General features: G+C 39.1%; 1 protein-coding gene across 1 annotated transcript in view; it reads right to left on the bottom strand.

Annotated features, from left to right (window-relative positions):
• The window catches only part of LOC126485065 (chitin synthase chs-2-like), a 271,806-nt gene that overhangs the window by 202,729 nt on the left and 46,417 nt on the right, over positions 1–22,660 (bottom strand). The window contains exons 2-4 of the mRNA XM_050108667.1: positions 8,143–8,387; positions 1,656–1,949; positions 196–408 (exon numbers count right to left, since the gene is read on the bottom strand). Coding sequence (XP_049964624.1) covers positions 196–408; positions 1,656–1,949; positions 8,143–8,387 — 752 coding nt within the window. The remainder of the gene's footprint in view (positions 1–195; positions 409–1,655; positions 1,950–8,142; positions 8,388–22,660) is intronic.

Genomic DNA, 22,660 nt, shown 5'->3' with positions numbered 1-22,660 from the left:
AAAGTTAATAAATTTGTACTGTCAGAAACCTGGTAAGAGTTTTGTACTGTTTGCTGAACCAGTTTATTAAAAATGCAAGCATTAAGATAACAAGTCATTTCTTTCAGTCTTAATAATATTGCAAGTAATTGCAAAAAACACTATATCCTCTCAAGTGAAAATAATGAACAGTGTGATATCAGTACTTTAACTTACCTAGAGGAGCATTCTCTGTTGCAGAAATATAATTTTCCCACCATCCACACGAAATAAAGATAGTTGTGACTGGAATCAACCACAACTGAAGTTTTTCACTTCCTTCTAACATTGGCCATACTACAAATCCTGTAGCCTGAATGGCTGTAGCAGCAACATCAGCAACTAATTTAATAGGACGTCCTGGCTCATTCATATTTCTCGAGGCAATAGCTGTGAAGTTGCAAATAATGTATTATGGCTGCAGTTCAAATTCTATGATATACTTAATAACATGAAGTTAATGTTTAAATAGAAACAATTGAAAGCCCAGTATGGAAAAACAACAAAATGAAAATGATAGATTGCTTCTCAATATAGAGGAGATGCTGAATTGCCGACAAGCTAAAGCAAAAAGACTGCTAAAATATTAAAGCTTCCAGACAAAGCTAGTGTCCTGAGACAGCTGCAGTGTGTGAGTTGTGGTTGTGTCAATATGTGTGTGTTTTCTACTGCAGAAGGACTTTTTCCAAAAGCTTTAATATTTTAGCAGCCTTCATCACTGTGCCTTCCTGTGACTCATTGTGTCTTCTATATAATGAGTAGCAGAGTTATGCTTGTGTGAATGTGTGTTGTGTCTTTTCTACTGCAGAAGAAGGACTTTGTTCAAAAGCTTTAATATTTTAGTAGTGTTTCTCATTGTGTCTGTGAGTCAATGCATCCTCTATATGATGAACAGTAATCTTTTCCAAATTGTTGTTAATGTATAAATACAGCTATTTAGAAATATAACTTAAGAAATAGGCATTTCAGTCAGATTTCACAATCCTAAAATTCATAAGACTCAGTTTAAAATACTGAAAATTTTAGTTAGTCTATAATTCTTTTCCCAAATGTACAATGCCTACAGCTTTTAGATGTTGATAATTTACAATAAATTTTTCTATTCTTATTACTTAAATGAAATACTCTTTCAAAGCATTGCCAGAAGGTACAGAAGGTATGGAAGAGCAAAAACACGGCACTGTGATTCAGATTTTCAAATTACCCATCTGAACTTCTGCATAAAATCTATGAACATAATTAGTTTTTTTAATGTGAAATATTTTGCACTGCATATCCCATCCCTACAAAATGCACCATCACATAAAATGCAATTCATCTCTGGTAGTATTACATACAAAATAAAGTAACTGTCTTATGTCCTCCCATATACATGAACATTAGCAGTCCCATAAAATGTCAAAACATATTTTCATAGGTCACTGAAATGTCATCAGTTTAATGACTAAATGAAAAAATATAAATTAGTAAAGCTATAACATCCTATGAGTTAGTAACCATTTCCAACTCACAGCAAGTAATAATTATTCATTCCTTTAACAAATGCTAGCCTCCTCTGACAGTGCATAAACAGCTATTCTGATCACTTCTTGCATTTAAAAAAGTGTATATGTCAATGTGTTCAACAAGAAACTTACCAAGCACACCAGGAATAAAGCAAAAGCAGTTTGTCAACATGACACCCTTCAGCACATCAAGATTGGGCAGAATTACAAAGAAAAGAAGTGCCATGCCTATTGTGTGAAACGTCTCCATAAAGAAGGCAATAAGGAACTCTGGTAGGGATGGTTTTGCTACAGTTTTAAAGAAGCACATTCGTGATGCACGGATGAATGTGCCTAGTTCTGGGACAGCATACGCAATCAAGATACACCACATCCATGCCACTCTTTCTTCTTCAGGTAATTCTGCAGCAAATTGTTTCTCACCACCTGCAAAATTATATTCCCCTGTAATTTCAGTTTTCTGAAAATAATTCTTACATTTTAAAAAATAATTTTCTAGTAAGTTATATTTTTGATTACTGCACATTTTAATGAAAAACACATCTCTCAGTCTGTCTTTCATTTTGAGGAAGAAGTCATAATGCTAAACTTTCAATACAGTACAAATATTTAAAGATTGTTTGTTTAGTACCTGCAATGGTGTGACAATGCTGCTACACTACACTGGTCGGCTCAGGCACTTCACAGGCTAGTAATGACCAGGGGAGAGGAGGCAGAAGAGTAGAAGGAGAAGGAGGAGGAGGAGGAGGAGGGCAAATCAAAATCCATGGGCTCCACATTAGCAGGTGGAGATGCAAGTCTCACTGGGGCCCCCAGGCTGCAGGCAATGAGAGGACAGTGGAGGACACAGCACTGGGGGGAGCACACAATTGCATGTGGTAGCCTGTACCCATAACAACATCATGACCAACCTTATCACCTGATAGATCATGAGATTGGTGGTGATGCCCCAACAGAGTGAGGGACAACTGATTTGCATCACAGGTCAGCTGATCCCTACTGACATCCACCACAAACAACTGCCGACTTTTGTGGCTCACCATGAAACCCGGATACTCAACCCTGCTGACAGGCCTTGGCCTAATTGGCATCGTGGGAAGAGGCAGACACTGTTGGCCCTCAATACACGCACGAAGTTCACCATCTCCAAGTTAGAAGCCTGATGAAATGGCGCAGTAGTCAGATGCCAGATACCATTACAAATGCAAGTCTTCAAGCAACTGCAACACATATTGCCTACTGTTATTGGAGATTGCAGTCCTGGAGAATCCCTCAATGGCAAAAATAACCAACAATGCACAGACAATGGCAGTCTACAATGTGGAGGACAGTTTGGCCTACTGCTGATTGAACTCTGGATTGGACCCCACCAGAAGCCGCGAGAACACATCAACAATGGCATGGTTGGCAGAGGAGTGATAATGAATTTCGTAGCAATAGGCACTTAGAAAGAGGGCCCATCTTTGCAATTGGTGGGCAGTACTATGTGGCAGCTTAGAATGAGGGCCAAGGAAGGAAACCAGTGGCTTTTGTTTCTTGATGAAGGGGAACCTCGCCCCATACATGAGAATGTGAAACTTTTTAACTCCCTTTGAATAATTATGCTGTGCGGTCTAAGGTGTCTTCGATGAGTAGGTGATAGGCTGGTCAGTACCATTCAGGCTGTCATGGGACAAGACTAAACCAATTCCATACTGGGGTGCGTCACATGCCAGGGTTAAAAGTTTACCCAGCATAAATATAAGCCAGACAGGGAGCAGAGCACAAACATTACTTGAGGGAATGAAAAGCCCACTGACAGTCCACGGACCAGATAAACTTAACGCCCTTCTGGCAAAGCCAGTTAAGAGGCTGGAAGATGTGTGCATCTCGGGAGATGAACTGGAAATAATACAAAATCTTACCCAAAAAAGACCTGAACCCCTGCAGGTTCTTGAGCACCAACAGGTTGATAGTAGCTTTGATGTTGTTGTCCGTCATGACAAGGCCATCTTTGCTAAGCACATCTCCCAAAAGGATGCGCCTGTGAGGAGGAAAAAACTGCACTTTTCCAGCTTGCAACTAAAACAATTCTCCAGGAAGCATTGGAAAACTGACTGAATGTTTAATAAATGCTCCTCTCTGATAGGGTCCTTACCCAGATGTCATCCAGGTAACTGATGCAACAGGGAGTGTCCTGAATCAACTGCTGATAAATTCCTGGAGAGACTGTGTCCAATGGCAACTGTAGGTAGGCCTCGTGCAGGTCAGTCCAGGAAAAATACTGGCCCCCTGTCAATTTTGCCAATAATTCCACCAGCCACAGAACTGGATACAAATCCATGAGGGGTTGCATGTTGACCATTTGTTTAAAATTGCTTCAAAAGGTGCACAGCACTGTCAGGTGCACAGCACTGTATCACCACCAAAGGGGTGGCCCACTCACTCAACACAATAGGAGAAACAACTCCTTGATACCGCCTATGCTACAACTCAGACTTTTACCTTTTCGCCCATGGCAAAGGGAATGGCATGGGGGCAACAAAATTTAGTTACCACTGATGCCTTGAAATTTTCAGCCTAGCTCAAAGTATTTTCAAATATTTCACTGTTTAACTGCAGTCAGAAGTCCAAATAATGAAAAGCTACAAAATGAGACACTAAATGCACTTCATCAACAATCTGGAAGTCAAAAACTTAGATTTTGTTAATGCTGGCTAACTAACACAAGAATGGTGTTGCAGGTTGTATTCATGACACTCTTATGCTACAGGTTATAAATATTTGTGAATAAGTACTGAGAAGTTTTGTATTGCAGTATAGTTGAAGTAGAACTAGAGACATGATCTTTCATAATCACAGTAGTTCACAAGGTGGCCATAAAGAATGCCCCAAAGTTGAGGAGGGCCAGGTGAAAAGAATGGGAGTGAAGGAACTAAGGCCTTGAAGAAATTAGGATACAGAATCTTGATCCTCAGTTAAGATCATGAAGATATTATCAAAAAATCTGAACCAGACAAGGGTTTGGGAAACTAGGGAGGTTTACTCCACAAGGCCCACTAACAGTTTGGCATAGGAAGGTGCCATGCAAGTGCTCACAACAGGGATGTATTTGCTTATATACCTTCCCATCAAAGGAGAAGTAAGGATGTAATTGGTAGGAGTATAAGGAATGAGGTGGAGTGTGGAGTTGGGAGGACATTGGGATAGATAGTGTTCAATAGCAGCAAGGCCATGGGCATGGGAAATGCTGGTGTATAGGAAGGTGCCATCAACAGTGACGAGTAGGAATCCAAGTGGTCATGGGATGGGGATGGTCAAGAGTCAGTGAAAAATGTGGTTAACATCTTTAATGTGAGAAATTAGGCTACAGGCAACTGGTTGTAATGTTGGTTGAGAAGAGCAGAGATTCTTTCAGTGGGACCATGGTAACCAGCTGATATGGGGCATCCAGGATTGTTGGGTTTATAGATTTTGAGAAGCACGTAGGTTGGTGTCAGGTGTAGGGCTGAAGGCGAAGCCTTTGCATAGGACTGAAACTTCTGTAATATCTAGGATTTTTGTGGACAGACCCACCACTGGCTTATCCCACCCCATTAGAGGCAGAGCCACACATGAAAGCAGCCACACCATATATTAGCTCTGCTGCAATTTTTGCACAGTATTTTAGTGGGCATGACTGCCAAACAGTTGCACACAAGAATGTATGGCCACCACCAAACTGGCCAAAATCACTGTTTACCACCCAGTGGTGCAACACGTTGCTGAGTACAACATGTTTGATTTCAATGGCTGCTTCACAACTCAAGCCATCTGGATCCTTCCCCGCAATAACAGATTTTCTGAATTATGGAGATAGCAATTACCCTTGCAACACATACTTTGTTCCCGCATTCCTCCTGACCTCAGTCTCCAGTAACCTCCTGCACCCACATCCTCTCCCAGCGGTCTCACCTTCCTCTATTCTGTCAACCCCACCCAAGCCATACCCCTACACTATCATGCGCTGCATGAACACACTGGCTCTAGTGTCTCCATAAATCACATTACTATCTTGAGCACTTGCTGCCTCTCCCTCCTGCATTCCTATGTTGCACACATGTTACCTCCCTCTGAGCTGTCAGCCACCCATTCCCAACCCTTAATCCTGTGCCTCGCCTCTTTTCTCCCCTCATCCAACCCACCCGACACAACCTTCCACCCCCGTCTACTTGCCAAACTGCAGTCCCCACAAAATCTAGTGAAGTTTTTCTACTATTCAGTGACTTGTCACACACATATTAAAGCTGTAAGAGTCAAAAGCAAAAAAGTTATCATAAATGCTTTACACAATAAAGAACCAGAAGAGGAAGAAACATGGTTGATGAAAGCGTTGACTCATTCTCTGCAAATTTTAAAGTCAAGTTCACTCTAAAAAGCAATAAAGTCAGATTTAGTATTAATGAGGAGCAGGAATGGATAGCAAATGGAAAGATAAGAGATATGAGTAAGAAAGATATCTGTAGCAAAGGACTAGCATAAATCACTCAGTTAAATTACAAATAATATTATAAAGTCTTACACTTTGTTATGAAGAAGACTGAAGTCATTCAATGTAAACAGAAATTTATAAAATAGAAGAATACAATGAGAAGTAATATGGTACAAGTGTTATTCAAAATGTAAGTTCAAGTGGATGGTAAACATAAAACATCAAGAAGTGAAACTTCTTTTTCTCTATATTTATAGACAGTGGTGGCTCCTGGGGTAAGAGCATGAACACCATAACTTTCGACATCTTGCAGATTTATTGGTTATTTTTCTTTGAAAGTTGTTAAATGTAACATAGATGCGGCAGTCTAAAGGATACGGCACTTCAATCTACCGCGCTACTGCTTCTCCAGACTCGGTGACACTTGGCAATAGGGTCGTGAGCATACCTTCAGTTGATAGGGTCATGAGCACACCTTCAGTTGTGCACATTCTAAGGAGCTTTTGTCCATGCTAACTCACGTAACATAATTGTCTTATCGGCCAAATACATATGGATTAGATAGACAAGGTGCACAGTTCGTGTTGTGCACAGCTAGGTCTTACCACTCAACAAGTTTACATCAGTGCCACGTAGTGGTAGCACACTGCAGCAGACTTTTATCCCCCTTCATTTGGCATAAATTCTGCTAGATCATAGCACACTCCTCAGATATGCTAATCCACACTATATACTGTAGTAAAATTAGATTGGAAGTAAGTTAAAGACGTGATGACAGTAAACCTATTCTGCAGGATTCTGAATGAGAGCCAATATATTAAGTTTTGTGTTTTATCATACAGTAATACATTTGAGGCACAGAGAATCATAAAGGCCTAAAGCACACCAGTGTCGATTATGAGTCTGTGGCATTTATTCATGCTTCTGAAATCAGATCACAGTAGTGTCTTTTGAGTTATGTCCAGTAGATGTTTAACATCATCACCTAGTCACTGCCTCTTGCTCAGGAGAGGCCCATGAAGAAAGTCCACAAAGAAAACAATAAATAATAAGAACTTTTATCAGAATAGACTGAATGTTTGATTGTAATGGCTACTGAATTTTTCGTGGTGTGATGCGCAATAGCCACATCATCATCCCTAGGGGCAATATAAGTGGAAGAATGTCAACACAGTGATCAAACATTTGATTTTGTGCTCATCTGTCATCTGCCTTGGCATCTATTTGCACACATTTTGTAAAAAGCAAGCCACTAGGCGAAAATTTTATGCAGCAGTGAGATAATGTAGATATTATCATATGAGGGAAAACTACATGTGATCAAATGGGGCCTCTGATATGTTTGTCATTGCCTCTTACTAACAAATGAAACAACAGGAACCCACTGTCCGATCATGTACATCAGTTTGTCTGCATGCACTACCATGCAGGGTCCAGTATCTTCAGCTGAGCAAGCAGAACACCATCACTCCCAAGTTGTGCCAGGTTACTGGGTAAAACTCTCAGTAGCCAAGAGGATGCTTGTGTGGCCCCACAGTTCACCTAAGTACATTGAACAAATTTAGGGTGCAGTTAAGTGATTTGTGCAAACCTTGAACCCAACTCTGACCATTTTCTATGAGTTGTTTGACCATGGTCTGAGATGGTCCTGCAACACAGAATCCTAAAAAAGGTTTTGAACTCCAGTTCAAAGGAGAAAAAGCTAAGCATGCAAACAGTGCCAAGCAAATAGTTTAATGAGAAAATTATTAAATACAAATTTTGTGTCACTGCTTAACTAAAGTCTACAGGTCCTTAAATCTAAGCTAAATGTCCAGAATTTTATTAAACTCAACACATGAAAACTCTTAACATTTGAAAGGAGACTCTTAGTAAATGGAATGAATAAATTCCTAATTTTAATAATGATTAATCCACTATTTTAACAAGCCTTCCAAAATTTGTTAACAAAAAGGGCTGTTATGGTTTTTTAATAATGTGACAAGGAGCCTTCTGCTACATATATATATAAAATATTAATTTTTTGTGACTGTTCTAGATGTTCTCAGCTATAATAAAACAACATTATTTTTATTTTTAACAGCAAATAAATATTTCTTAGTTGCGTAAAAAATTCCCTTTAAGCAATTTATCAGGTAAGAGACAATTAAATATTGCAATGTGCCTTACCAAGTCCTTTGTTGCAGTAGACTGTTTGCTTTCCTTTTCTGAGTTGTGATGTCATGAATAGCACAGTTCCTTTAACTAAGACTGCTGAACCAAGCACTACCACCGTAGTGAAAATAATAGCTAATACTTTCACTAACTTAGTAAGAGTCACTAGGGCACGTTTGTCACTAACAGAACCACTGCTCTCTCGTATAGGAGGATCCCGGAAGACATCCCATGGTTTTCTCTCCTGCTGTGTCCTCTGGCTGCAACACAAAAGATTATTATTATTAAATCAATATTATAACTTAGTTTGTAGCTTCTAATTATGAGTAAGGTATTACAAGTTCCATAGCTTACAAATTTTGTCTATGAGTCACTCCTCTTGCTAATTACCATCTGTTAAAAGTGAACTTATGAGAAATAATTTAGCACATGGGCTAAGAAAATTGTATTCTCACAAGGGTAGCAGGCTGAGGTAAGAATGAGGCAGAGCTGTGCAACGTCAACAACTAACATTTCAAACAATGGGAAGTTCAGGTTGAAATATCGACAATTAGGGAAAGGATAGATTGCTACTCACGATAAATATGACATACTGAGTTGCAGACAGGTACAATGAAAAGACTGTTACATGTTAAGCTTTTGGCAAAAGTCTTAATCAGAAATGAAAAATCCAATGCCTTCACACAAACAGGTACATCTTATACACACAGCCACTATTTCTGACTGCTCAGGCCAGTCCACTGGGCCAGTCTGGGCTAAGCAGCCAGAGGTAGTGACCATGTACTTGTGAGCTGTCTTGCTTGTGTGAATGTGCAGGGTTTTTTTTTTTTTGTTTCTTAATATATAACAGTTTTTTCATTATGCCTGTCTACAACTCAACGTGTCAACTAACATTTCAGATACACAAAAGGGTAACCGGATTGGATGACTCTCTGTATTGGATATTTTTATAATTTATACAAAATGCAATGAGATTTAAAATAGATGCTTTAAATTCCATGTAGTATATGACTTGTTTTACAACATTGTAAATGTAAAATAGAATTTCAAATGACATGGAAACCAGACCTTACACAATTTATATTGGCATAAATGACAAGTGTCATGAAAGTTACTACCACTTTCTCATAAATAGGCCAATTCCTCATTTACAGCATTTTCTATAGTGTGTGATATATTCTTAAAACAAACTTTGATAATCTAAAGTAAATCCATACCATTTCTCTAAAGTTTAGCAGTGGAGTTATTAATCTATCATTTCGAGATTTCAATCTTTTGTTCACATTAGGACATAACAAAAAAGAAAAACAAAGCATTTGAGTAAGTGTCTTAAACTGAAGGCAGTGTGCTGCCATATTCATGCCATTTTCAATCCTAGTCTTGTGAAGATATGGTAAGCATAAAACTTTTTTTACAGTATCGTATTTTTACAACAGACCTGTTTGAAAATGAGCGCAATGACTGGTTTGTAAATGTTAGCTGTTTGGGATTCATGTTCTAAATAATTTTTCACTATTTTGAGTGACTTCTTTTTATTTGACCAGCAAAGTCCCATCAGTTCAAATTTGCTTGCGGCTGCAACTATTTCAGATATACCCAGTGCGTATTTTGCTTACTGTCTGTATGAATTGCTGTTCCATGGCTTGATCATGTTTGTCTTCCAACAGGTGTGAACAACAAACATTTATTGCTTTACAATTTGCAATCCATTCAAATATACACAATATGTCCACAAAACTGTAATGAGTACCCTACTCTAATACAGAACACACTATCAGCCAAACAGTACAATGAACTGAGATCTTCAGACTGAACTCTGGTGACAGATATGTTGGCTAGACATTTTGTTTTCTTAAAGAAAACATAGATGTGTCACCTTGCTCTCTACAGTGTACTATTAGCTCCTTCTCTTCCAGCAGATTCCAAAACCATAACCTTTGTACTACGAAATACTTTTATGCAATAGCAAGCACAGAATTAATCCCTTTATTTTCAATTTCCTAGTTTTGAGAGAACTGATAACTGTACTCGAGCAATGTGTCCTTGTAAGAATATATTACCCCTATAATACCTTTGGAAAAAAGAGAACCACTTGTATGAATATCAAGAGCTCAGATGGAAACTCATTTCTAAGCAAAGAAGGGAAAGCAGAAAGGTGGAAGGAGTATATAGAGGGTCTATACAAGGGCAATGTACTTGAGGACAATATTATGGAAATGGAAGAGGATGTAGATGAAGATGAAATGGGAGATACGATACTGCGTGAAGAGTTTGACAGAGCACTAAAAGACCTGAGTCGAAACAAGGCCCCCGTAGTAGACAACATTCCATTAGAACTACTGACAGCCTTGGGAGAGCCAGTCCTGACAGAACTCTACCATCTGGTGAGCAAGATGTATGAGACAGGCGAAATACCCTCAGACTTCAAGAAGAATATAATAATTCCAATCCCAAAGAAAGCAAGTGCTGACAGATGTGAAAATTACCGAACAATCAGTTTAATAAGTCACGGATGCAAAATACTAACGCAAATTCTTTACAGACAAATGGAAAAACTGGTAGAAGCCGACCTCAGGGAAGATTAGTTTGGATTCCATAGAAATGTTGACTGGAAGCCTCTCTTTCAAATTCTGAAGGTGGCAGGGGTAAAACACAGGGGGAATGAAAGGCTATTTACAATTTGTACAGAAACCAGATGGCAGTTATAAGAGTCGAGGGGCATGAAAGGGAAGCAGTGGTTGGGAAGGGAGTGAGACAGGGTTGTAGTCTCTCCCCGATGTTATTCAATCTGTATATTGAGCAAGCAGTAAAGGAAACAAAAGAAAAATTCGGAGTAGGTATTAAAATCCATGGAGAAGAAATAAAAACCTTGAGGTTCGCTGATGACATTGCAATTCTGTCAGAGACAGCAAAGGACTTGGGAGAGCAGTTGAACAGAATGGACAGTATCATGAAAGGAGGGTATAAGATGAACATCAACAAAAGCAAAACGAGGATAATGGAATGTAGTCGAATTAAGTCAGGTGATACTGAGGGAATTAGATTAGGAAATGAGACACTTAAAGTAGTAAAGCAGTTTTGCTATTTGGGGAGCAAAATAACTGATGATGGTCAAAGTAGAGAGGATATAAAATGTAGACTGGCAATGGCAAGGAAAGTGTTTCTGAAGAAGAGAAATTTGTTAACATCGAGTATAGATTTGAGTGTCAGGAAGTCGTTTCTGAAAGTATTTGTATGGAGCGTAGCCATGTATGGAAGTGAAACATGGACGATAACTAGTTTGGACAAGAAGAGAATAGAAGCTTTCGAAATGTGGTGCTACAGAAAAATGTTGAAGATTAGATGGGTAGATCATATAACTAATGAGGAGGTATTGAATAGGATTGGGAAGAAGAGAAGTTTGTGGCACAACTGGACTAGAAGAAGGGATCGGTTGGTAGGACATATTCTGAGGCATCAAGGGATCACCAATTTAGTATTGGAGGGCAGCGTGGAGGGTAAAAATCGTAGAGGGAGTGCAAGAGATGAATACACTAAACAGATTCAGAAGGATGTAGGTTGCAGTAGGTACTGGGAGATGAAGAAGCCTGCACAGGATAGAGTAGCATGGAGAGCTGCATCAAACCAGTCTCAGGACTGAAGACCACAACAACAACAACAATACCATACCCCATCACATGCTGGACTAAAAACTGTGTTATCAGTATAATACGAAACAAAACTGTTAAGCTATTGTCAACAGAGAGTTATAAAATGTAACTCAGACAACCAAAGTTCCTGTTCCTTCCATCTTATATTTCTTCATTTTCTGATGCTGTGTTTTGAGCAAAATAATGAGTAGACGGTATTACTGAGATATTTGTAAAACAAAGATACATTGATGACACCTTCCTAATATGGCCTTATAGTGAAGATACATTACTGCATTTCATTGATCATATGAATGGTGTCCATCCCAACATTAAATTTACTGTCAAGATGGAGAAACATGGCAAGCTACCATTCTTGGTTGTTTTGGTTGAGCGGAAGGCAGGAGGCCAGCTTGGTCATTCAGTGTACTGGAAACCAACATGCACTGATTGGTACTTGAACGCCAATAGTTTCCACCACCCTGTACACAAGAAAGCTGTCCTGAACACATTGGTTCATAGAGCCAAGATTATCTCTGATGACGACCACCTACAGTTTGAATTGCAGAAGTTAAAATGTGTTTTTGGGGAAAATGGATACAGCAAAAGAGACATCGCAAACGCTTTCAAGGGCCGCCGATGAAAGACACCTGGTGAATCAGTAGAAGAGGTCAAACGAATTGTATTCCTGCCATACTGTGGAGCAACTAGCAGTAAGTTAAGACGTCTGCTGCAGAAACATGGTCTAAGACCAGTGTTCCGCCCCGCCCCCAAGATACGAGATATGTTTCACCCTGTTAAAGACGACATTGCTCTTCGAGTGTCTGGTGTGTATGGTATACGCTGTGAATGTGGCAGCATGTATATTGGACAAACAATTCGCACGGTTGTGTAGCGTTATGCTGAGCACAAGCGCCATATAAAACAAAGGGAGCTTGACAAGTCGGCCATAGTGGAGCATTGCCTAGAAAATGGACAAAAATACAAAAGTGTTGGCTCATGCATCTACATATTGGAACTCAGTCATAAAGGAAGCAGCCAAGATTCGTTTAAACAACAATTTCAGCAGAGATCAGGGATACACACTCAACAGGGCATAGTGACGGGCATTGGACATCGAAAGAAAGCAGACACAGATGCACGATGCAGTTTCAAGCATGGCGCCTGTCCCTGGCACCACCTGATGTCACCAGTGCTGCCACGGGCAATAGCTCCGCTAGCTGCTCGGGTTGACTTACGCACACGTGCCACATTGGCACTGATTGGCTGCTGATGATGTCATCATGCCTGTATAAGCAAGAAACTGTAGCAGCCCCGGCAGTCAGTGAACTCCTGATGATCAGGGCAGAGATGGCCATTGAAAGCTCGAGGATTTTATTCGAACTGATGCCACTAGAAAACCGAGAATGTTTTATTCATGTGCCCAAATATTTTAAAACATTAATCAGACTGTGGGTCATGTAGATTTAATATTCAGACTATAGTTTTCAGTGTGGAAATCCCAATAATGCATTTACTTTTGCTAGAAACCATGTTAATTAAAAGTAACTGATAACTGAAATTATGACTACAGTGTATAATACTAGATATGAACTGAGCTAATAGTTAGATTTAGAAATATTGACATTACTCATTAGAATGGACAGCATCCAGTCTTTACAGTGCCACATTTCAATTTTCCTCATGCTCATTAACTTACCAGTTGGTTAATATTAAAGTCTGTACACATCCAACATTTTTACTACAAATTTAATCATTGTACTTGTTAAATACAACCTTCTACTTCTACACTCATATATCCCTAATTTTCCTGGATTGAATGACACTTGTCACTACTTGATCAAGTCATTTATTAAGAATCTGCATAAATTATCATGAATGACTCTATGTCTAAATTTGGCTGACACACTTGTAATTATTGAATTCACAGCATAGACACACCAAATAGTTCTGTCATTTTTTTTACTATATTAACCAACCTTTCTTACATAACCCGAATAATTGTGAAAACATATAACTCAGTCTAATTAGTGAAATATAGCAGTTTTTTAAATCACTATGTAGTTTCCAAATCACTGCAATGTTCATAAGCCAGTCCAAGGCCAACTCCACCCAAAATTGGCAGTCTGTGCACCACTTGTAACATGCTAATGCCTCTGTGTCACTCACACTAGTAAAAGGTCTGGAATTGGAAAACTTGGTGGCAACATCATGTAGCAAGTTCATACAGTAAAGTATGCACCTAGATGGAACTCCAGGAAATTTTTTCTGCAAGTCCATGTCACACCTCAGTAGCAGATGGTTCACAAGGTAGAGGTGCGGTCCAGCAGTTGCAAGAAGTGTTGGTAAGTGAGTTCCAGGTCATCTACATTGTGAAACCTAGTACAGGGTCGGCTCAGGTGACTGACAGCATAGGGGAGTTATGTAGGAATGTTACAAAAGAGTATCAGGTAGTGACTGTGGGTGATGCAGGGAATAGTCATCACAGGGGTGGAGAATATAGTACAGGTGGTGACCTGGTAAAGATAGTTACTCTAACTGGTGGCACTAATGTGCACTTCGTGCTACTGTTTCAGCGTGATGATCGGCTTTGTCTTAATGCTGCTGTTAGTCATGTTAACATGGGGCTGGGGAAGACACAGATGGTGGAGGGCATGGCTCACATTGCAGTGGTGCCAGTTGAGTCCATCAATAGATCGAGTTTCACTCGGCATGGCCTGCTCCTCAATAGGTAAGGGAAGGGGAGGCTGGCAAAGCTTATAGGTGACAGAGTAGTGGGAGGTGGTGGGATCGCTCATGGAAAAAATCCTGTAGTAGTTGGTGTTAGAGCTGCACCTTTCTTAGACTGAAATCAACTGATAGGTATACCTGCTTAAAGGAAGGGTTGGGTTGGGTTGTTTGGGGGAGGAGACCGAACAGTGAGGTCATCGGTCTCATCAGATTAGGGAAGGATGGGGAAGGAAGTCAGCTGTGCCCTTTCAAAGGAACCATTGAAGTGTTTGCCTGGAGCTATTTAGGGAAGTCACGGAAAACCTAAATCAGGATGGCCAGACACATAATTGAACTGTCGTCCTCCCGAGTGCGAGTCCAGTGTGCTAACCATTGCTCCCCCGCGCTCGGTCTTAAAGGAAGTCCCTCTAACAAAGGAATCACCTTCAGAGGAGGTCAGGTATCCAAGTAAAGAAGGAATTAGCATATTTCATCAAAATATAAGAGGTTTTAGAGATAAAATTAGTGAATTCCTTATAGATGTTGAATCTGGCATTATTGGTATTTAGGAGCACCACTTAAATAATTTTAAAATTCAGAGGCTTCCTTTACCAGGATATAGATTAGCTGGTTGTTTTTCAAGGAGTTCTTTGTGGAGTGGGGGAGTGGCTATGTACATAAAAAATAGTATTCCATTTGAGTCCATAGACATATCACAGCACTGCACTGAACAGGTATTTGAATGTTGTGCAGGGGCAGTTGAAGTTGGTGAAATTAAACTCCTAATTGTTGTTGGTTATCGATCTCAAACTCTGACTTCAGAGCACTTTTGCTCAAGCTAGAGAGGCTTTTTGGTTCACTTTATAGGAAGTACCAAAAATTAGTTATATGTAGTGACTTCAGTATTAATTTTGTATGGGATTGTGCAAGTAAAAGGATGTTGGAAGATCTCCTAAACTAATATGATCTGATGCAGACTGTGTTTTTTCCTACCAGGGTGCAGGGGAACAGTAGAACAGCCACAAACAGTATTTTTATTCTTTCTTCATTACCAGATGGGCATTCTGTTAGTAAAAGGGTGTATGGCCTTTCAGACCATGGGGCATAAATTTTAAGACTAAAAAACTTTTATGCTCAAACAAATGTTATATATAATTACAAACTATGTAGAAAGCTAATCCAATGGAAATAGAGAGTGTTTTAAACACTGTTAAGGAACAAGAGTGGCAGGATGTTTATAGTACCAATAACACAGATGATAAATATAATGCTTTCCTTAACACATTTATAATGCTCCATTAGAACGTTCTACACAGGGTGCTAGCAGTAAAAGGTAGCCTGGGTGGCTGACTTGGGGGATAAGGATATCATGTAGAACAAAGTGTGAATTACATCAAAATGTTAGAAGTAGTCACATTCAAGCTACAGCATCCCACTACAAACAGTATTGTAAGGAGCATAAAAGTGTTATTAGGAAGGCAAAGAGTATGTGGTATGCAAATAGAATAGCTAATTCACAGGAAAAAATTAAAACCTTATGGTCAGTTGTGAAGTAAATGTTTGATCAGCAGCACAAGGTCGACAATACAAAGTCTGTTCATAGTAAAAATATTTCTGTTACTGATAAGTCAGATATATGTGCAGTATTTAACAATCATTTTCTGAGCATTGCTTGTGAATAAAATAAAAACTTAGTTTCTACAGGAAATCATATAACTCTCTTGGAAAATGACTTTCCTAGATTGCTGTCTGAAATACTCCTCTGTGATACTGACAAGGGGTATATTGAGTAAATAATTAAATCACTGAAGTCTAAGCACTCTCATGGATATGATGAAGTGCCTAGCAGAATATTAAAGCACTGTGCTGCATGTGTTAACCCTGTACTTAGCCATATTTGTGATTTTTCTTTAATAATGGTCAGTTTCCTGAACGATTAATCTACTCAGATGTAAAAATTCTTTATAAAAAGGGAGAAAGGAATAATGCAGACAATTTTATACCTATTTCTATCCCACCAGTGTTTGCTAAAGTTATTACAAAGGTGGTGTGTGCAAGGATAACTGATCACTTTATATCACATAATTTGCTATCAAATGTACAGTTCATCTTTAGAAGTGGTTTAACAACTGAAAATGCTATATTCTCTTTTCTCTGTGAGGTACTGGATGGATTTAAAAAAAAAAGGTTTTGAACGCTAGGCATATTTTTTGATTTAACTAAAGCGTTTGTGTTGATTATAAAATATTGCTCCAGAAGTTGGACAGTTATGGAATATGGGAAGTAACTCACAATTGGTTCAGCTTTTACTTTAACAACAAACAGCAAAATGTCGTTATTCACAGTGTTCACAGTGTTGAGAATGGCTTTGATGTGGAGTCTAAGTGGGGCACAGTCAAATGGGGAGTGCCCCAGGAATCAGTGCTGGGGCCACTCCTGTTCATTATTTATATAAATGATATGCCATCTAGTATTACAGGTAATTATAAAATATTCCTGCTTGCTGATGACACTTGGTTGCTAGAAAGGATGTTCTGTGCAACATTGGCTCTGTTTCAAATAGTGTGGTTCATGATATAAGTTCATGGCTTGTAGAAAATAAACTAAAGCTAAATCACAGAAAGACTCACTTTTTACAGTTTCTAACACACAGTTCAACAAAACCCAACGATTTAATTTCACAGAATGGCCCTATGATTACTGAAACTGAACAGTTCAAATTTATAGGTGTTCAGATAGATAGTAAACTGTCATGGAAAGCCCATGTTCAGGATTTCAAAGACTTAATGCTACCATTTTTACTATTTGAACAGTATCTGAAGTAGGTGATCATTAGACATGAAAAGTAGTCTACTTTGCTTATTTTCATTCGCTTATGCCACATGGTATTATATTTTGGGGTAATTCTTCCCATTCACAAAGGCTATTTTTGGCTCAGAAATGGGCAATAAGTGATGTAAGTACACGAACCTCTTGTCGACTCCTGTCCACTAGTCTAGGTATTCTGACATTGGCCTTTCAATATATATACTCTTTACTGTCATTTCTTGTTTACAATGTCAGCTTATTCCCAAGAACTAGCAGCTTTCCCTCAGTTAATACTGGACAGATTCCAATCTGCATTTGGATAACATTTTCTTGACTCTTAGAAAAGAAAGGTGTTGTAGTATACTGCAGCATCCATTTCCTTGAAAACTTTAGCTGATTCCTATGTCATATTGTTGACTGTGTTTATTTAAATTTATGGCTTGTAATTTTTTGGGTTCATAAACATCTTATTGTTTTGTTATTACCCTTATATTGTAATTTCGTGTACTGACACATTCCAAGACTTTGGAGATTTGCTCCTCAATTTGGTCCTAGTGAATTAGATGTCTAAAATAAAATAAATAAAAAAATGTCTGTCACCAGTATTTGCAGGCTGTGTCTCTGGGTGACTTACTTAATATCCTGAGCTCAACTAGTGATTGGTATTAACTTTTATGAGCACTTCCTACGAGTCAATGTGTGAATAATTTGGGATCCAATTGTGTACTGTGTAGTATGAACCATCATTTGCACTGAGGTGACAAAAGTCATGAGATAGTGATAAGCACATGTACAGTTGGTGGTAGTATTGTATACACAAGGTATAAAAGGACAGCACATTGGTGGAACTGTCATTTATACTCAGGTGATTCATATGAAAAGGTTTCTGACATGATTAGGGCTGCACAATCGGAATTAACAGACTTCGAATGCAGAATGGCAGTTGGAGCTAGACACATGGGGCATTACACTTCAGAAATCATTACAGAATTCAATTGTCTGTGGTCCATAGTCACAAGAGTGTGCAGAGAATATAAATTTCAGGTATTACCTCTCACCACAAACAATGCAGTGGCCAATGGCCTACACTTAACAACCAACAGCAGCAGCATTTGCATAGAGTTGTAAATGCTAACAGACAAGCATCACTGTATGAAATAACCACAGAAATCAATGTAGAGGTACAACGAATGTTTCCATTACAACAGTGCAACAAAATTTGACATTATTGGGCTATTTCAGCAGGCGACCATCACAAATGCCTCTGCTAACAGCATGACATCACTGGCACAGGGTTCGAGTGTGGTACGGACCTCATGAAGCCCTGGACTCAAGTTGTCAACAAGGCACTGTGAAAGCTGGCTGTTGGACTTATATAGAACAGACAGGGTTCTCTAGTCCAACTAAACTGATCATTGACTGGAAATGGTTATGTTCAGCTACTTGGAGACCATTTGCAGCCATTCTTGGACTTCATGTTCCCCAACAACTATGGAAAAAAATGAAATTATCTTATGGCATTGTTGGCCAGGATGTCCCAGTCGGGTTCGACTGCCAAGTGCAAGCCTTATTTCAGTTGGCACCACATTTGACGTCTTGCAGCCAGTGATGACGATTAAATGATGGTGAGGACAATACAACCCCCAGTCCCTGAGTGGAGAAAATCTCCAACTCGGCCGGGTATCGAACCCGGACCCAGTGCATGGGAGGCAAGCACGTTACCACCCAGCTAAGCAGGCGGACAACAAAGATGGAATTTTTATGGATGACAATGCACCATGTCGCCAGGACAGAATTGTTCATGACTGGTTTGAAGAACATTCTGGACAGTTTTAGCAAATGATTTGGCGACCCAGACTGCCTGACATGAATCCCATCGAACATTTATGGGACGTAATCAGGAAGTCAGTTTACACGCAAAGTCATGCACGGCAACACTTTTGCAATTATGGATGGTTATAGAGGCAGCATGGCTCAGTATTTCTGCAGGAGACTTCCAACGACTTGCTGAGTCCATGCCACATCAAGCTGCTGCACTACAGTGGGCAAAAGGAGGTCCATGACGACGCCAGGCCGTATCCTATAACTTTTCTCGCCTTCGTGTATTTGTGTCAACTATTGTGTATTCACTGCCTACATAATCTGAAGCCACTGTAATAAATGTTGTGATTGTGTTGTAACCTGTTTCTCAATGTATCCTGTGAATATTTTGTCGGTACCAATCTGAAGAGTGAAGGGGCCTGCCTGTGAAAAATTTTTGTGAGAACTGGAACAGGTAATCGTACTGCCTATAATGACAATAAATGTGGGAAAAGCCACATTAGTTAAAAATTGTTTGGTGTAAATTATTGGAATAATTTCCCCACCACCAGTTTTATAATAACTGAATGAACTTTCTTCTATGAGACACTGAGTTCAAAGTAAGAGTTTGACGGTAGGTAAGCTCACACTTGGGAGAGCCAGCCTTGACAAAATTATTTCATCTGGTGTGCAAGATACATGAGACAGACCAAACGACCCCAGGCATCAAGAACAATGTAATAATTTCTATTCCCAGGAAGGAAAGTGCTGACGGGGGTGAAGGTGACCAAAACATGAGTTTAATAAGTGATGGTTGCAAAATATTGACACAAATTATTAACAGAAGAATCAAAACACTTGTAGCAGCTGACCTTGGGAAAGTCAGTTTGGGTTCCAAAGAAATGTAGGAACAACTGAAGCAATACTGAACCTGCAACTTATATTAGAATAAAGCTTGAAGGTAGGCAAACCTGCATTTGTTGCGCTAGAAAAAGCTTTGACAATGTGGACCATGCTACAGTTTTTGAAACTTTGAACGTAGCACAGATGAAATATAGGGACTTAAAGATTATTTACAAGTTGTACAGAAATCAGAGGGCAGTTATAAGAGTTAAAGGACACAAAAGGAAACCCACAGCTGAGAAGGGACTGAGACAGGTTTGTAGCGTGTCCCTGATGTTATTTAATTTGTACACTGAACAAATTGTGAAGATAAACAAGGAGAAATCGGTAAAGGAATTAAAGTTCAGGGAGGCAAAACAGAAACTTGCATTTTGTCAATGAAACTGTAATTCTGTCAGTTGTGGTGATACTGTCAGTGATGACTAAAGGTTTGGAAGAGCTTTTTAATGTAATGGGCAGTATCTTGAAAAGATATTATAAGCTGAACATCAATAAAAGTAAACCGAAGGAAATGGAATGTAGTCAAATCAGGCAATGCTGAGGGAATCAGATTAGAAAATGGGTCACTAAAAGTAGCAGATGCGTATTGCAATTTGGACTGTAAAATAACTGATGATGTCTGAAATAGGGAAGATAAAAATACAGACTGGTAATAGCAAGAAAAACATTAATGAGAAAGAGGAAACTGTTAACATCTAATAAAAATTAACATGTTGTTAAGTCTTTTCTGAAGTTATAGCCTTGTATGGAAGTGAAATTTGCACAATAGGTAATTCAGAGAAGCTTTTGAAATGTGGTGCCACAGAGGAAAACTGAAGATTAGATGGGTATATTAAGTAAAAATGAAGAGGTACTGAATCTAACTGGGGAAAAAAGAAATTTGTGGCACAACTTGACTAAAGGAAGAGACTGGTCTTAGGACACATTTTGAGGCCTTAAGGAATTGTCAGTCTGGTAACTGAAGAAAGTGTGGCGGATAAACATGGTAGAAGGAGAACACAGTAAGCAAGTTCAAATGAATGCAGAGTTGACATGGCTTTTAGAATATTGACTAGGATGGAAAACTGCACAAAGTGCAATATTGTTATATCATCGGCACACAATTAACAAAAAACCAGATGATGCAGCTGATAGATAGGTTAATGGTAATGTCATGTGAAGAGTTTAATGGTATTCAGACTGCACCTCAAAAACGAGGTGTGTCTTCTTCACTACTACTTTAAGACAGCTGACACATGAAGACAGTAGGACAGAAGATACAAACCTAAAATGGGTGTCAATTTACTTTATTGCAATTTTTCACTTACAGTATAGTATAATATACAGTATATAGTATAAAATCACCTGTGTGGTGCTTGCAGGTTAAGTATATCATGCCAAATAATTATAATCAGATAATGGATTGAGCTTCTAGGAGTGAAGATGATATGTGGAATATGGTCAACACTATAATGAATAAAACTCTTTCTTTTGGGGCAGCGAGCAAGCAGTTCAATATATTGAATAAAACTCTAAGAACTAGAATAAAAAAAAAAAATAAAACAATTATTCCACTAAAGGAAATCTCAGGCATCCATCATAATCTGGACCTGATGCAAAAGAAAGGTAGTAAAACATATTCTAGCTCCAGACTGTACGATTCGCTCCATCAAGAAGGGATGATGGGGAGATAAGTCAGACTTGATAGGGAAAGCATGGCTAAGTTCTTTTTTAAAGAGAAATCTGAGCTCTGTGTAAGGAAAAGTGAAAGTTGTTCTCAACCATGAAGAGAAGGCATGAAGAGAAAAAATTATATGATTACTATCAAATGTTGACCAATGTGCCATTCATATGCATTGCAACAGGATGAGACAGTTACTATTTTGGCTGGCTGTAATGCATAACACCACACTGCAGCCTCCCCCCCCCCCCCCCCCCCTCCGTGCCTCCCCTCCCCCTGCCTGAATAATGAAGAGTGTTTACAGCAAACAAGGATTTCAAATGGGAGCACCTCCAGGAACAGTTATCAAAATGAGGCCTGAGTCAGCCTACATAAGGCATATTTGTTCCTGAATTAGTTGCTAAACCATTTCAGTACAAGAAAGCCTTCAGGGAAAAAACCTTGGGGGGGGGGGGGGGGGGAATGGTCATGCTTCAGATATGAACAGTGCCATTTTTTTAAAAAAAAGTTGCCAGAGATAATGACATATGTATAACCTGCCTACTGGGTTGCTAAACCATTTCAATCCCAGAAAGCCTTCGGGGAAAAATCTTGGGGGAAATGGCCATGCTTCAGATATGAACAATGCCAATTTTTTAAAAGTAACCACAGATAATGAAATACGTATAGCCTGCCTACTGGTTCATACAACACATTATGGAGGTCATACCACACATTATTTTCAGCCACTGTTTCTTGTTGCTTTAAAACCACTGAATACATCAAGCTACTTTCCATTAAGAACATGGATGCTCTCAAGGACTGTGCTATGACTTTCAAATGATACAGCACAGCAATCGGCCATCCTTTTCTTTCATGTTTTATTCAGTACATCTAGATTTTGGCTAGAGCCTAGCCCTTATCAGTGCACTATTTTATTCTATCAATGCATGTTCCAGTGCCTGTTGTTCGGGCTTCTGTCACAGTTCTTTCAAGACTACTCACTACTAGTCGCCTTGAAAGAACTGAGACAGAAGCCCGAACA

This window comes from Schistocerca serialis, chromosome 6 (assembly GCF_023864345.2).
Source record: "Schistocerca serialis cubense isolate TAMUIC-IGC-003099 chromosome 6, iqSchSeri2.2, whole genome shotgun sequence".
Taxonomy (NCBI): domain Eukaryota; kingdom Metazoa; phylum Arthropoda; class Insecta; order Orthoptera; family Acrididae; genus Schistocerca; species Schistocerca serialis.
Note: the sequence above shows the minus strand (reverse complement) of the source record. Positions and strands in the feature narration are given on the sequence as shown.